Genomic DNA, 17,440 nt, shown 5'->3' on the forward strand with positions numbered 1-17,440 from the left:
AAAATCCCCCAGAAGCAGAGAGTTCTCATATTCAGGCTGAGAAACGGGTTGCTGTGAGTCAGCTGTGTGGTAGCCTACTTTTAAAAATGTTTTCTTTGTTTTGCTTGATTTGAACTCTTATGATGGCTAAGGACATTTTTTTGCTGACTTTTGTAGGGGAAAAAAAGCGACATGCAGTAATACATTTAGATATATCTGACTTTTCTCAATAAAAGCATGTCAATAAACTATACTTGTCTGTACCTTGATGTGATTTTCATTTTCCAGAGAGGCCCTTAAAGCTTTAGTGCGTAACTTTTGGATATTAATTGACGGCCATTAAATTCAAGCCGTTGCCAAATGAGTTGCTACAAAGCTAATTAAGACCATCAGCTCCACACAACTCTCTCTGTGTTTCTCAGTATGACTATGTTCAGAAGATTGTGGCGTCCGGCGACTTTCCCGCACAGAAACTCGAGTGTAGTGACCTCTTCTGAAGAGTCCATTGTGTTTTTTTAATCCTCCGTGTCGTCCTTGGCTACTAGCAACTGTATGGAGGAGGGGTGGGTGGGATGCGCGATAACGAAAGGCTTGTATCATGTGGACGCGCCGACAGTTTTGTTGCCATTACTTAGAATTCCTCATGGGGGAGACAGAAACTACGCGCTATAGCTTTAAGGCACACGTGTCAAACTCAAGGCCCGCGGGCCAAATCCGGCCCCTTGCAGATTATGATCCGGCGCGCATATCAATGTAGGTTCACAAAACATTTTGGCCCACCTAGTTGTGCGCCAAAACCAAAAACACGGGAAAGTGTTTTTTTTAAATGCAGTTAAGCAACACTCAAAGCAGAATTTGGCAGATTTGCCGACTCTGAGACTCAGAAATTCCATATTTAGGCAGAAAGATTGTCGTTAAAAAAAGGTTTTTGCTTGATTTGCTTAATTCTATGATGGCTAAGGAACATTTTTGCTGCCTTATGTAGGGCTTTATGTTGACAAAAATGCAACAAAAACAATAAAAAAAAGTTTTTAATTTAAATAAAAAGGTGATAAAAACGCCTGAGAAAGCCATAAAGAAGTCGGGGGGGGAAAAAAACATACAAAAATGCAGCGCTACAGCAATGTCAAAAAAGCGACGTTCGGTAATACAGTCAAAGATGTTTGACATGTTCAATGAAACAAAAGAAAGTCAATAAACTCTCCATGTCTGGCCCTTGATGTGATTCTCTTGTTCCAGTGTGGCCCTCTGGGAAAATGAGTTTGACACCCCTGCTTTAAGGGTTGCCAAGTCTTACAAAATGTTTCAACGGTACCACACGATGTAAATCTAGGTTTTTAAGAAGGGTTATGAATCTTGCTACCGAGAGAGTGGGTCCTGTAAGAGGACTGTCCTCTCCCGGTACTCCGACTACAACACTGGGTCTGGTTTAACCGTGTGTCCCAGAATAAAAAAAAAAAAAAAAACTAGTTTGACCTCTTTGTGTTGTCAGAGCTCACTGGTACTTGGCGGTCATCTGCTTCCCGGGCCTCACGGCTCCGGTGTACGAGCCCAACCCGCTGCGCCACGGCGCCGACCCCCCGCCAGGGGAGGACATCCCGGACCACTGTCGTCCTCTGTCCCCAGACAGAGACGAGCTGGACGGCTACTCGGAGGACCCGTCCCCCGGCGTCCCCGAGGCGCCCACAGAGGGTCCGAGCGAGGAGAACGCAGCCTGCACGGAGGGGGCGGAGCCTTCCAACGCCACGGCAGCGTCGGGCAACGGCCTGGCTGACACAGAACAACACTACAGAAGTGAGTCGCCGTCCGTGTTGAGGACTTTAACTACCGTGGTTTAGGGCTGGGAGTGGGATCTCTATACTCGGGGCACCCGCGGGGTCTCCAAGCTTAAGCGCCTAACTTTTCGATATTAATGAACGTCCGTTACATTCATGTCGTTGCCAAATGAGTTGCTACAAAGCTAGTTAAGACTATCAGCTCCACACAACTCTCTCTGGATCTCTCAGTGTGACTATGTTCAGAAGATCGTGGCGTCCGGTGACTTTCGCGCGCAGAAACTGGAGTGAAGATAATGACCTCTTCTGAAGAGTCCATTGTGTTTTTGTTTTTTTTTAATCCTTGGCTACTAGTAACTAACTGTGTGGAGAAGGAGGTGGGGGCGGGGGGTGCGAGATCACGGAGGGCTTGTGTCATGTGGACGAGTAGCGGCGTCCGTAGCGCCGATGGTCAAAACTGTCGAGTACTGAAAGCTGACAGCAGTTGTCGGATTTATAATCCTGTTTACTCTGCTCTTTTTTTGACTGTATTTTATTTCGGAAATGTTATTCTAATGCTGAGAATCCAGGAACTTTTTATTATGACGCATAGGGCTGGGCAATATGGAGAAAATCAAATATCCCGATATTTTTGACCAAATATCTCTATCGATACAGAGTCGATATTGTAGTGTTGACTATTGGTGCTTTCACAAAATATTTACACAATCAGATTTTTGATAATTAATCATCATTAATGTGGATGTAACGATAAGTGGGTAAAGGTGAATACAAGAACAGCTAGAACAGTCTGGTAAGTTCAGAAAATAACATCACTTTACTGTAATGCAGCCTTTACAACCAGGAAACACTTGTGCACTTATATGCAGTCTAGACTTTAATCAGCTCATGGAATTAAATCTACACTTCTTAACCCTAAAGTGTTTGCTACCCAACATTTTTCAAGAGCACACACACACCACACACACACACACACACACACACACAACCCCTTTCTTGGCTTCTAACCTCCTATGCACTATGTTTTTTAACTTTGAGATAAGACTTATCGTTGTGCTTTTCTTTCTTTTTTGCTAATTAACTAAACTTTAGCCACGACCTACAGGAGGTTAACTCCGACTGTCGTTCGCTAGATTTTATGAAAAGATGAATGAGCGTTTTTAAATATAGCATATATTTTCTGCAGTCTTTTTCTCAGAAGTCAATTTAGTTTTCCTCCACTCACAAGCGATCTGATTTTGGTCTTTAATCCGATTCCAAGAAGCAGTTGAAATGTCTGAAAAACATTTAATGCTCCCAAAGCTTTGGCTACGTTGAGCGCGTAACGTTAGCCGACCGTTAGCGGAGCGTATGTGCCGCAGAAAGTATCTCTTAACCGGCTCCAACTGCAGCGGCGTAGGATTGAGACGGAGAGGGCTTTTTGCTTTGGGATTGTTGTTGTTTGTTCAGTTTTTTTGGAGCCGGCACAGAGCTGTGAAACCTCAACCTCCTGTCAGCTGTTATCAGAGGACGCAGGGGAGGGGAAACGAGACATGAGAACAGGAACTCTCCAAACCAAACTGCCAACACGCTCACTGACAGTCATCAAGTCGTTCCCTTTATTAGGTGGTTTAATTTGAAAGACATATACATGCGCACACTGTTCGAGCCATTACACCACTTTGTTTTGTTTGTATAGGCTGCCATGTTGATTATGCCAATTAATATGCAGTTTTATATTTGAGCACTGGGAAGGCATAAAGGTAATCAGCCACAGGTACACAGGTGTGTGGAAAACGGGGAAAGCAGACAGCTTTTCACCGTGTTTGTCGTGTCAGTGTTTGATTTGTTTGACAAGGAAAATGAATGGAACTAAACCAGAAATGAAATTAAATGGACCGTATGCTTGTGCGACGGTGAGCAGGCCGTTAAGGAAAATAAATGGGTCACAGCACCGAAATGCAGACAAGTTGTGGACAATGATTATTGGCACGCAGAACATGCATCCAAGCAAGTTCTCCCCTGATCCCCCCCACTTATTGGCCTAATGTAGGAGTTGATAAAAGACTCTACACACACACCTCGCGTAAAAAATCTAAATGGAAGACTGTCCTGTTTGTCAATTGTTGAGCGGATCTCCACGGAGTATACGCACCACTTAGGCGCCGCTCTCTGCCCGGTGTCGCCAGTTTCATTGATTATAGCCGAAGTGTTGGAGCATCCGCTCCGCGTGCAATGTTGCCGACCCGTTAGACGTGCAGATTAACAGGCAGGTTTTTATTTCGTGCAGCAGATTAATGTTGTTTGGTTGATGTGTTTGGTTGTTTTTTTAGGTGAGTTGCACAGAATCAGCGTTTGCTACGGTTCAGGAAAAGGAGAGGACGACGCCTTCGCCTTCTCCGACGACCAAAGCTCCTGTCAGGTACTCGGCTCTCTTCACTTCTTCCGTTTGTCTCATTTGGTCTCCAAGAATTAGTTGATTGAAAGATGGATGCTTCACTTGAATTCCACTCACATATTTCTGAATAACTTAAAAAAAGAAAAAAAAAAAGCAACATCTATGATTGCAATAATAAAAAGAACTTTTCAGAATGTACGCAAGGATATATTTTTACCACTGTACAAATCTCTGGTAAGATCCCATCTGGAATATGCTAGCTCAAATATATAAACTAAAATATATAGAAAAAATTGAAAGTGTCCAGAGAAGAGCTACAAAATTAATTCCAGGAATGAAAAATATGTTGTATGAAGGTAGATTGAGAAAAAAAGAATAGGTTGGATGCATTTGGCCTGTCAAAAGGTGTAATGTATAATTATAAAGCTTGTCAGTAATTTATGTAACTTATTTATGAATTGTTAGTGTGTGTGTGTGTGTGTGTGTGTGTGTGTGTGTGTGTGTGTGTGTGTGTGTGTGTGTGTGTGTGTGTGTGTGTGTGTGTGTGTGTGTGTGTGTGTGTGTGTGTGTGTGTGTTTTGTGTTGCTTGAGTCTGGAATAGAGGATTTTATATCCTGTACCAGAACTCTTGTTTTCAATAAATGGCCAAAGTAACTTTAAAACTTGTAGTTGCCGTGTTGTTGTCCGTGTCTGCAGGATGAGTGCAGCGAGGACGGGACTCTGGCTGAAGACTCTGTGAGCTCGGACGCCTCGGCTCTGGCCTCCAAACTCAACGTCTGCAAGCAGTAAGTTGGTGCACTGCTGGCCGCTGGCCTGCAGGCGGCGCCGCTGCTCTGCTCTGCTGCTGGGACCAACGGCAGAGGGAGCACTGTGAAAATGTTCATATGATATATGGTTTTGGTGTTGTAGTTCTTTCTTTCTGTCCACATGTAATTCACTGTGTATGTACGGATCATTATTACTCAATTATTTAAATCACTTAATTTATTTAGCAAGTTCTTGTGTGACTCTGCATTTTGTTGTCCTTTTTAACCCAGGGGTCACCAACCTTTCCTAAACTGAGAGCTACTTCCTGGGTACCGAGTCATACGAAGGGTTACCAGTTTGATACCCTCTTCTGAAATAACTAATGTTCTCAGTTTGCCTTTAGTTATATATGGTTATTAATGATTAATGATAGTTATATATGATTATTGATTACTGATACTCATTTATGTGAAGACACTGATCTTGTTAATGATTTGTCATTATCAATAATTATCAACAATGACTTAACAAGGTGGGAAAGAGATAATATCAATATTCAATTTTCATTGTTAGAACAGGCCTGAGGGCTCCTCATGTGGTCCCTGTTTTAACCCTTGTGTTGTCTCCCTGTGGACCGTACACGTTTTTTTATTTTTTTTTTAAATGAAGTCTTTTTTTAGACACTTTTCGCCCAGATGTTTTGTCACCTTTCACTTTTTTTCCGATGTTCATGCCGTTTTTATTGGACATTTTTGTCACCTTTTCCAACGTTCTGTTATAACTTTTTTTGAAATGCTACTCAAAGTACAGATCATTTATTTTACTTGTGAAGAGTGTTGTATGGAACCATCCACGTTATTTATTTATTTTTTTGACAATTTGATTGACAGAAACACAAATTTCTGAGATAGGAACTTTTTGAAAATGGGCCCAATTTGACCCGAGGACAACAGGAGCGTTAAGTCGCGATAAAAGTCTTAAATTTCATTCATAAAGGTCTTAAAAAGTTCATATAAAGTTTTAAATTTGACTTGTTGAAACCTGCAGAAACCCTGTATGAGATCTGTTCTAATGGATCTTTAACACGTGTTTTTAAATTTTTATTTATTTCCCGCTTCAGGCCTTGTATCCTCATCATGGACTCCCTGCGTGGTCCGGCCAGGTCGACTGTGGTGAAAACTTTGAGAGAGTGAGTGTCGGCTGCCGCACCCGATAGCATTTACAAATCAAACAGTTACAGATTTATTTTATTATTTTCTGGTGTAATAGAGCAGTGGTTCCCAACCTTTTTGACTCGACAAACATCAAAACGGAGTAAGTCTACCCAAAGGGATAAAAGTATCCAGTTTCTCACAAGAAAATAGCAATAATAGGCTGAAATTATACTTGGTTTGGAGCATTAGAAAATGTTTCGGTTACACTTGAAGGTATCTACATAAGACATGACACTGTCATAAACATTATAAACAGTTCATAAACGTTTATGTCAGTGTCATTCGGTTTTTGTCACGACAAGTTAGGGTTAGGGTTCATGTGTCATGACTGTCATGTGTTCATGTCACTCTTATGTAGATACCTACAAGTAAAGTGTTACCAATATTTTTTTTTATTCTTCTTTCACATTGCCGTCCCATTAATCATCTCAGGACCCCTCAGACTTATATTGCGATCCCTTTTATGGGGTCTGACCCACAGGTTGGGAGCCACTGTTATGGAGCAGAGGGTAGGTTGAAGGGTAACACTTCACTTGAAGGTATCTACATAAGAGTGACATGACACGGCCATGACACATGATCCCTAACCCTAACTTGTCATGACAAAAACCGAATGATACTTACTAAAAGAAGCGTTGTGTCATTAACATTTATGAACTGTTTATAATGTTTATGACACGTTCATGACAGTGTCATGTCACTCTTATGTAGATACCTTCAAGTGAAGTGTAACCGGTCATAGTCATAGTCATAACTCAGTCAAATGTGAACACACAGACACGGTACACACATTTTTAGATTCGGAGTGACTTACACTTTCCGAAGATATCATTATACCGGATGCCCGTTGCAAATTAGCGTCCATTATACAGCTTACAAGTCATAGAAAAGAGATTTGTCTTCTAAACTGCAGAACTTGGCCTGAGCACCTTCACGTTTTTGAAGTTGTTTTCAGTATCAAAGTAATCCAGTGAATGCCGTCAATTTGCCAAAATGTAAATTTACAGTACAGGCCAAAAGTTTGGACACACCTTCTCATTCAATGTGTTTCCTTTTTATTTTCATGACTATTTACATTGTAGATTCTCACTGAAGGCATCAAAACTATGAATGAACACATATGGAATTATGTACTTAACAAAAAAGTGTGAAATAACTGAAAACATGTCTTATATTTTAGATTCTTCAAAGTAGCCACCCTTTGCTTTTTTTGATAACTCTGCAAACCCTTGGTGTTCTCTCAATGAGCTTCATGAGGTAGTCACCTGAAATGGTTTTACCTTCACAGGTGTGCTTTGTCAGGGTTAATTAGTGGAATTATTTCCCTTATTAATAAAAAGCAAAGGGTGGCTACTTTGAGGAATCTAAAATATAAGACATGTTTTCAGTTATTTCACCTGTTGTTAATTATCATAATTCCATATGTGTTCATTCATAGTTTTGATGCCTTCAGTGAGAATCTACAATGTAAATAGTCATGAAAATAAAAAGGAAAACACATTGAATGAGAAGGTGTGTCCAAACTTTTGGCCTGTACTGTATGTGGGCTAAAAATACAGAGTTCAAGTTGTAGCCCATAGCTAACGCTCGCATTTCCTGGCAACAGCATAGTTCCTGTTTGCATCACACAAAACATGATGGAGAATGTAATTCCAAAACGCAGAGCACAAAAAAAAAAAAAGTGAGGCAAAGAACAATAATAATATTGTTATTAATATTGAATTGTTCACTTTTTGTTGCACTACACATATCTTTTGGCATTACTGAGACTGAATGGGGAGTTTAACAAAACAAACCGATGTTTAAGGAGAACCAACCGTGCTGGTGACTGCGACTGAGTGTGCGTTTGTTTTAGGTACCTGGAGGTGGAGTGGGAGGTGCGTAAAGGGACTCAGCGGAGTTTCGGGAAGGATGTGATGAAGGGCTCCAGCCCACGTGTGCCTCAGCAGGATAACTTCAGCGACTGCGGAGTTTACATCCTGCAGTATGTGGAGAGCTTCTTCGAGGTGAGGGGGGGGGGGAACGTAAAACCGCTCAAAACCGCCATTCCCTCGCTCACTATTCCCCGTATGGTGTTTATTAAATAGTCAACTGTACAGGGAACGACCAAACCAGATTTCGGACACTCCACTGAAAACATCGTGGCGTCAGGAGATGCGAGTCCAGCATCATATAAACAAACTCAAACAAACATACTTCTAATCAGACGTGTAGAAAGTACTAGAGACCCAGACTTGAGTGCAAGTGCTCTATCAAAAAAGTGACTTGAGTAGAAGTTGAAGTGCTCTTTAAGCACCACACTTATTTTTTGTACTTAAGTATTGCAAGTAGTTTATTTTAAAATGTACTACTCAAGTACTAAAAGTACAAGTATTGTGTTATGTAGTTATTAAAGAAAGCAGTCAAATTTTGAGTATCATATTGTTGGAGTTTAACTTTTGACTTGGTATTAAGGCAGTCACAAGCTGTACATTGCTGGATATGAAGGAAGAAATAAACCCCCAAAGGTACATTCATGTCACAGCTGTTATAACTACTATTATCTGATAGAACAGTGGGTTATTAATCACTTATTAACAAATACTGAAATATGTTGACTGTCAGTTTGTGTCTTTTGTAGGTGATGAGAAAAATGTTGAATATCACCAGATTTATCCTTTTAATTTTGGCCATGTGGACTTCCATACCATCCTGTTTATTAGTTTTTTAACTCTTTATTTAAAGTATTTGTACATGTTTACAGAAAAAACACACGAAGAACACTGTGTGGGGCACTCCAGTTAGTTTGACATCATCCCTCGTATTAAATGTCCACAGACATTCCCGGTGGAAAAGCGTCCATATCTTCTGACATAAAGAGAGTCCATTTCTCCCACGATTGCTCTTCAAGATCTTAAAGAAAAGTTATCCTTTCCATTGTGGAGATCTCCTTGATGATGTCCATCCACTGTCTAAGTGCATGGACTCAGGATTGTACCAATTCGTTGTCATGGCGTTCTTACCGGCAATACACAACATGTTACCCAAACAGCAGTGGTTTCTCCATACCATTCTGGTTCGATTGATTGGTTTGGTTTCCTCTCGTCTCTTTTTTTACACAGAATCCGATTCCCAGTTTCCATCTGCCGGTGAGCTTGTCCGAGTGGTTTCCCCAGCAACGGATGAAGACGAAGCGCGAGGAAATCAAGGAGCTGATCCTAAAGATCCAAGAGCAACAAGAACTGGAAAAGAAGGAGTCGGAGCGGCTCGGCTCTCCGCCCGGCTCTCCGCCCGGCTCTCCCGGAGAGCCTGAGATCGAAGAGACTTCTGAGTGGTTGGGCCGGCCGCCAAACCTACCCATCAGCCCCTGAAAGCACCCTCATCCTCCTCCTCCTCCTCCTCCTCCTCCCCCCGTCACTCCCAGGCCTGGCCGGGGGTTGGGGGAGGGGGACCGTCTGAAAACGGTCCCTCAGCTCCCTCCATTAACCACAGACATCAAACACAACGTCAGAGTTTTCTATAAAATAAAAACCACCATGAACTGTAAATATGCTGGAGTTTTTCCCGCTGCCTTTGTAATTTACCGTTTCATGACTCAAGTCATGAAGTGGCCCCGTTAAGTTATGTTTTCATAGATGTTCTTCTTCTTCTTCTCCGGGAGGATCTGTGCAGAAGATACTGTTGGTCTCTCGCATCGTTATTTTCTATGCTTTCTAGTTGTGTAGAGGAAGACAAAAACAATGACACAAAAACAACAAAACACACACACACACAACACTTAGAGGACGTTGCTGTTATTTGTAAGTTATTAACAATCCACCCCGTCTGGGGGGGAAAAAGAAACTTGTTTTCAGGAGGTTGGCGAGTCACATAGTTCAGTGCTTGTTGTGTCTCTTCGATGTGGAGTGGATGCATTCTCAGCATTAAAAGCAACTCTGGATGCAAGAACACCTCCTCTGCCTTAACTTTTTATTTGTGTGTGTGTGTGTGTGTGTGTGTGTGTGTGTGTGTGTGTGTGTGTGTGTGTGTGTGTGTGGTGTGTTCTTGTTTAACTATATTCGTGGGGTCCGAAAACCGGGAATACAGTATACTTGTGGGGTCCGGACAGCTTTGTGGGGCCAAAATGCTGGACCCCACAAGTTTAAAGGGCTGTTTGAGGGTTAAGACTTGGTTTTAGGATTAGGGTTAGAATTAGGTTATGGTTAGGGTGAGGGTAAGGGTTAAGGTTAGGCATTTAGTTGTGATGGTTAAGGTTAGGGTAAGGGTTAAGGTTAGGCATTTAGTTGTGATGGTTAAGGTGAGGGTAAGGGGCTAGGGAATGCATTAGGTCAATGACGGGTCCCCACAAAGATAGTGAAACTGTGTGTGTGTGTGTGTGTGGTTGTATTTGGCGCGTGTGTGTGCACCTCTGCACCGATCTGTTTGTGTGTGTCCATTTTTTTCGGAGGACTTCACAGACTTGTATTCCATGTTGGTGTAAAAGTTGAGATTGAAAGCACTTTATTTTTTTTGTAGCTGGGAAACGATCTCACATTTAGCGGCTGCTCTGGAGCTTTCGATCATATAACATGAGCTTCAACCAGCACACGGTTTCGGTTGTGCCGAACATCAACTGAAGTTGCAGCGCCGGTCTGGGAGAGGGATTATTTCCAGGTCCCGAGACGTTTTGGACAGAAGACGCTGAGGCGGTTTCATTTTCTTTTAAAAGGGATTAAAAATGGAAGAATGAAAAACAAACATAAGGGACTATCAAAAAAAAAGACAAAGACAACATGCTTCACATTAAAGAAGAGTATACGAGGTTTAGTAGTATTCTTGCTCCAAATACTCACTAGAGCGCCAAATGTGGATTAATCCGCTGCTGAAAATAGTCCCTAAGAAATGCACTGTTCTTCTGTTTGGTTGATTAAAAACTACAGTGATCGTCTGTTTTAGGAAATTATTGATGAAACTATATATTTGTGTCTTTTGTTATTTTAAGATTTACGTTTATGGACTAACACAATGTTGGTTTTAAAGGGGAGTTATGCAGTTTTGGCAATTTCTTCGCTGTTTTCTCGCTTTTTGCTAGCAGGTTTCTCTATAGAGCTCCCCCTACAGCTTCGGATATAGATATAGATATTTGGCAACGCTGTCTTAAAAACTTGTTGCCGACTCCCCCCATCCCATCTTCTCCCTCTGGTCGAACGGAGCCATGTCCACTGAGGCAGAAGGAACTTGTGTTTGCCAACATCAAGCCGACAAGAAACTCTGTGGCTGATCAAGTTTCTGATCAAAGATACTTACACGTGCAACAGCGAGAACGCCAGGTCCACATCGGATCTGCAGGCTTCTGTTTGTCTCAGTTCTCGCCATTCTGAAAACGCAGCTCCTATGTTTACTCGTGTCTGACTCCTCTCTCGGTCAGTCTGCCGTTTCCTCTTTCTCCGTTCCTCCGACAATTCTTTCCTAGCTTTCGGCTTCTGTTTAGCCGGCTCGGTGTACGTGTGCAGTGCCGTGAAGCACTTCGTTACATGGCGAGACCTGATATCACGCCATTCTTCCTGACGCTGAGGCCAGCGGCTTGCCGGCCAAAAGTTGCAAAGGTGGTTTTCCCGCTCACAGGCGCTACGGGGGAGCGAGACGAAAGTCATATAACCATTCCAATGACTCCGAAGCTGTTCTGTTAAGGTAAATTAAGCTAAAAAAAACAGCATAGTTCCCCTTTAAGGGTAAGGTTACTTTAGTTGTACCTGTAGGTAGATTTGTTTTGCAGCAAGAATATGACATCCATCATGACACAACTATGAAAATAAAAAACTAAAATCCGGTACAAATACTCCTTGGTTCCACCAATCACAACCTTAGAGAGAGAGAGACATACTGTATAAATAATTGAAATAAAATAATTTAAGTAAATATTCTCTCTCGAGATCAAATCAAGTGATTTTACGATGCTAAAATTAGTTTATTTACATGGAGTCTGGTTTCGCGGATGTTTTCATGTTTAAAAAAAGGATCTTACTCTTCAACAGAAAGGTCGGCCTCCTAAGAAATCCATCCCATAATGTTGTCAGACACTTAGAATATTAATCTGAGTCTGTCAGCGGCAAAAAACGAGCACTTTTGTAAATACGAGCTGCACAATTGCCCCATTAACCTACATTGTAGCTTGTTTCTCTGCTGCCGACTGCATATGTAAATGGACTGTTTTAGTACAGGAACCATTCACCATTCACACACATTCGTACACTGTGGCCAAGGCTGCCGTACAAGGTACCACCTGCTCATCACATAAACAGATGCGCAGCATCAGGGGCAACTCGGTGTTCAGTATGTTGCCCAAGGACAATTCGACATGGGACTGCAGGCAGGCGACCACTCTACCACTGAGCCACAGCCGCCCCTAATACTACGCTTAATACTGGACCAATGTCAGAGATTGCTGTTCCCATCAGTCACCTGGACACAAACAAAGGGAACATAGGTTGAAAAAAACCCGGTAGTTACCCTTAAAGTAAAGGATCTGAATACTTCTTCCACCGCTGACAGAAAGGCAAAAGTAAAATGTATAGATATGAAAATGTCGCTAAAGAGTCATAATAACAGGGCCTGCAGGTACTCAAACTTTCCTTACTTACCTGTCCCAAGCCTCTTTAAAAAACTCTCATCCGTTAAATGAGTGAACGTGTGAATGCAGAGTGCTGCTGTCTCACGGTTAGGAAATGCAGCTCTCAGCTTTCAGTCCGGTGTTAAATGTCTTCTTCTTGACCCCCGTGTTTCCTTACCGGACACTAAAACATTCATGACTCTTCAAACGTCTTTTGTCATCCCACTTATGAACTCATTCAGCGCATAATTTTCAATATAAAAATATGAAATATAAATGAACTTCTTAACCCTTGTGTTGTCACGTTTTCAAAGTTTTTAATATCAGAAATGTGGGTTTCTTTCAACCAAATTGCCTAAAATTGACATTGATGCATACCTTGGATGTAGATTTACAGCTAAAATATCACAGTATCTTACTACACACACACACACACAAACACACACACAAGTGCGTCTCACTATCTTTGTGGGGACCCGTCATTGACATAATGCATTCCCTAGCCCCTTACCCTAACCTTAACCATCACAACTAAATGCCTAACCTTAACCCTTACCCTCACCCTAACCATAACCTAATTCTAACCCTAATCCTAAAACCAAGTCTTAACCCTCAAACAGCCCTTTAAACTTGTGGGGTCCAGCATTTTGGCCCCACAAAGCTGTCGGGACCCCACAAGTATACTGGACTCCTGGTTTTTGGACCCCACGAATGTATTTAAACGAGAACACGTATACTCACACAAACACAAACTCACACACACACACATACAGAAAATACAAGAAATGTACTAGAAATAATAAATAAGATACAATAAGATAACAAAAGGTCAAAATGCCCCAACACAATGGCGATTTTAGACCCTTTTTAGGGGGGTTCAAGCCTAATGCTGAATGTTAGAACATTGTTTCAAATTGGTCGTTATTACTGAGACTTATAAAGCATCAGCTGTAGTTCCATCATAGTGTCCAAAAGCATTAGCTGACGTTGTTGTTCAGTAGCTAGCTCAGAGATTATCTGCTAATGAAATTACTGATTTAGCGGGGTTTAACACTTTTGCAAGGCACTATATCTGTGTCACATTCTCATTAGGGGCCCCTTAAGGTCTAATCCTAGAACCGCCCCTGCCAGAACACCAACTAAAATAACTGCTTAGAGCAGGGGTCGGCAACCTTTTTAATGTGAAGTGCCATTTTAAAATGTTCTTGTTAATCAGCGTGCCACGTCAGCATTAAGCCAGCCATCATCGAGCCTGCTCAGGCAGATTTTTGTTCCTTCGCGCCACATTCTGTGAAGAAGGCAGAGCCGGTCCGACCCATAAGCGACCTAAGCGGCTGCTTAGGGCCCCGTGGCTACCAGAGGGCCCCCCAAGAGCGCTTGAAATGTGCCACAATAGAGCTCATAACAGAGCCGGTCTATTTAAAGATAGCGTTGCTGCTAATAGGTCTCACATTAGTCTTTACATGCATATTTGTACATTATGAGTGCTTAAACAATTTACAATACACAAGTTGGTTTAGTGCCAAGTGCAGTGGCAACATTGTGGAGAGTCCCCAAAACAAATCTTGCTTAGGGCCCCCAAAAGTCTAGGGCCGGCCCTGGAAGAAGGCAACAAGTACTAACCAATCAAAAGCAGGTCTAGGAGTAGGACGACAGGACACTTCAGCATTTCCAAAAAACTATCTTGCACACTTGTTGCTGGTGTGCCATTGGTTAAGCTACTGTACCCCGTGCGATTAGGTTGCAGACCCTTGTATTGACTTAGAGGAATGAAAAGAATATATATATTTACAACCTACATACAAACATAGTATATCAAAATAAAATATGTTTAATATTAAATATGAAGTAAACAGTGTGTAAGTAGCATTAATCAGGATCAAACACAAGATTTTCACCACTGTCGCCGTGGTCCTGCTGCACGCCCTGCTATGCCCTGTTACACCTGCTACACTCTGCAGTGCCCTGCTACGTCCTGTTGCGTCCTGCTACGCCCTGCTACGTCCTGCTACACCCTGCTACGCCCTGCTATGCTCTGCAGTGCCCTGTTACACCCTGCTACACCCTGCAGTGCCCTGCTACGTCCTGTTGCGTCCTGCTACGCCCTGCTACAACCTGCTATGCTCTGCAGTGCCCTGTTACACCCTGCTACACCCTGCTATGCTCTGCTAGCTCTGCAGTGCCCTGTTACACCTTGCTACACCCTGCTACGCCCTGCTATGCTCTGCAGTGCCCTGTTACGCCCTGCTATGCCCTGCTACGCTCTCCAGTGCCCTGTTACACCCTGCTACACCTTGCTATGCTCTGCTTGCTCTCCAGTGCCCTGTTACACCCTGTAACACCCTGCTAGGCCATGAACTACTACAACTACTATTTCTAGTAATAGTTCCATTATCTTTATTGTGACTATAATTGCCACTGTTCATCACACCCCCAACCGGCACCGTCAGAAACTGCCTGGGTGTAGATCCATCCGAGGTTTTCCTCACCACTCGAGGTTTCTGTCTAAAAGGGAGTTTTTGCCTCGCCCCTGTCGCACTAAATGCTTGCTCTTGGGGGAATTACTGGAATTATTGGGTCTTTGTAAATTATAGAGTGTGGTCTAGACCTACTCTATCTGTAAAGTGTCTTGAGAGAACTCTAGTTATGATTTGATACTATAAATAAAATTGAATTAATTTGAATTTAATTAAACTAAACCGTCATTGTGACCGGTCATCATGTGACAAGCCGGCGGTTGCCATATTTTTCGTAGGATGTCTTATGAATTAAATGGGCGTGCGTAAGTTTTCGTACGATATCATACGAACCTGTTTCATGAGAGTGAATTTTAGCTGGAGTTAAGATGAATGACTTCAGCTAAATAAACAGCGTTAAGAAGTGAAATGTCTCAACAACTATTGGATGGATTGTCGTGACATTTGGTGCAGACATTCATGTTCCCCAGAGGATGGATCCTACTGACTTTGATGATCCTGTGACTTTCCCTGTAGCGCCACCAGCAGGTCAAAGGGCTCACTTCTTGTGAACTATTTCAACATCTACTGAAAGACTAGGTTCAGACATCCATGTCCCCCTCAGGATGAATCATTGTTATGACTCTGGTAATCCTCTCTCATCTAGAGCAGGGGTCTCCAACCTTTCTTCATCTGAGGCGACTTTAAAAAAAACTGAAGTGGCCAAGAGCTACTTTACATTTATTTACATAACACACATGAGCTGAATGAAGCTACTGTTTGTGCTCGTATGAAATTGCAGTACCTACTAGTTACCTACATAGTTAGCCACATCGCTGAAAATATTCCCATCAAGGTCCAAGAAAACATAACCACTTTACACTTCTATGGCCCACAAAGTCAGCTACCTCACTTTAGATATTGTTGTAATTTTGTGTCTCAGTTTCAGCGGGACACAGCAGTGTCTATGTGATGCTCAGGTATACGCAGTATACCCACCAGGATTTCCATATCGCCTCTTAAAAATGCCCAATGACCCACAACAACATACTTTCCATTATATTTTGATATATTTTGAATTGTCATCTGTGTCTTTCTTCTTCATATAGGCTAAATAAAGGTATATCCACCGTAAAATAGGTGCATAAAAGTGTATCCGAATGGAGGAAATGAAGTCTTTGATGCTCAAAACTTCCCTGGGGGAGGACATCCAGACACCCCCACTATGATATGGCCCCCCCTCCCCCAAAGGCAGATTCTGGCCAATATACAGTACAGTATACCCACTACACTACATTAGACCACACCACTGCTCAGTTTGTCAACTTTTTTGCGAGCTATAAACCTGCTCCGAGCTACTTGTTGGAGACCCCTAATCTAGCGCCATCATCAGATCAATGTTTGAATGTGTCCAATACTTTATGATCACATATCTGCAAAACTAATGACATTCCCATCAGCCCATAACATAAAAACCTGCAACAGCTGATTTTTTTTTTGCCACTTGTTTGCAGCAGAAACAAGTCATGAACATTGACATATAATAATAATAATAATAATAATAATAATAATAATAATAATAATAATAATAAACTTGCTTGTGTCCACCTTCAGCAGTCACAGAGAAACATGATGACTCATCAGGAGTCTCTGTGTTTGTGTCCACCTGATGAATGTCTGTCCAATGTGCTCTCTCTTTTAGCTTTTAGATGTTTACTGTATGCTACATACGTGTGTAATTCTGTGAGGTGAACATAGTGCAAGTAAAGTAAATAAATAGAGTAGCACGAAGAGAAAATACTTAAGTAAAGTATCTCTAAATTTGTTCTTAAGTATAGTACTAAGTTACTCTCTCCACCGCTGTTGAGCTGTTATTTTTTAAATAAAATATATGATTAAAAAAAAAAAATAAAAATAAAAAAATAATAATAAAATAAAAAAATAAAAAAATATATTTCAATTATTTTAAATGAAATAAATAAATAAAATAAATCTATTTATGATTGGGACAGCGCCCCCTGGAGGGAGACTTTGTATTATCCAGCTCGTGACGTCACGGGGCCAGTTTCCCAGGATTGTTGCGGGAGTCGGAGGCAGGAGGGCGGGGAGAGTGTGGCCCAGGCTACCGGAGCGAACACCTATCATCTGGAGACAACCGGCACGGCTGTGTTTGGGACGTGCGCTTCACTTCCTTTCTTTCTTTGTGGGATTTAAAAAACAGAAACAAACATAATTTCCATAAAACAAGCCACGGGAGTTCACGCACAAACGAGGTAGGCAACACCGACAGCCGTTTGCATTTACCGGTGCGGAGAATTCATCGC

The 17,440-nt window shown here is 42.0% G+C and overlaps 2 protein-coding genes across 3 annotated transcripts in view; both read left to right on the forward strand.

The window, feature by feature from the left end:
• senp6a (SUMO specific peptidase 6a) overlaps positions 1 to 10,021 on the forward strand; it is a 33,543-nt gene extending 23,522 nt beyond the window's left edge. For both annotated transcript variants that reach the window (XM_039782844.1, XM_039782846.1), the window contains 6 exons: positions 1,472 to 1,773; positions 4,067 to 4,155; positions 4,828 to 4,916; positions 5,999 to 6,067; positions 7,948 to 8,098; positions 9,194 to 10,021. In XM_039782844.1, coding sequence (XP_039638778.1) covers positions 1,472 to 1,773; positions 4,067 to 4,155; positions 4,828 to 4,916; positions 5,999 to 6,067; positions 7,948 to 8,098; positions 9,194 to 9,442 — 949 coding nt within the window. In that variant the 3' untranslated portion in view covers positions 9,443 to 10,021. The remainder of the gene's footprint in view (positions 1 to 1,471; positions 1,774 to 4,066; positions 4,156 to 4,827; positions 4,917 to 5,998; positions 6,068 to 7,947; positions 8,099 to 9,193) is intronic.
• A 7,178-nt stretch (positions 10,022 to 17,199) lies between these two features.
• Positions 17,200 to 17,440, forward strand: part of myo6a (myosin VIa) — a 190,548-nt gene continuing 190,307 nt past the window's right edge. Inside the window, exon 1 of the mRNA XM_039781369.1 lies at positions 17,200 to 17,389. The gene's annotated coding sequence lies outside the window, so the exon portion shown is untranslated. The remainder of the gene's footprint in view (positions 17,390 to 17,440) is intronic.

This window comes from Perca fluviatilis, chromosome 18 (genome assembly GCF_010015445.1).
Source record: "Perca fluviatilis chromosome 18, GENO_Pfluv_1.0, whole genome shotgun sequence".
Lineage (NCBI taxonomy): Eukaryota > Metazoa > Chordata > Actinopteri > Perciformes > Percidae > Perca > Perca fluviatilis.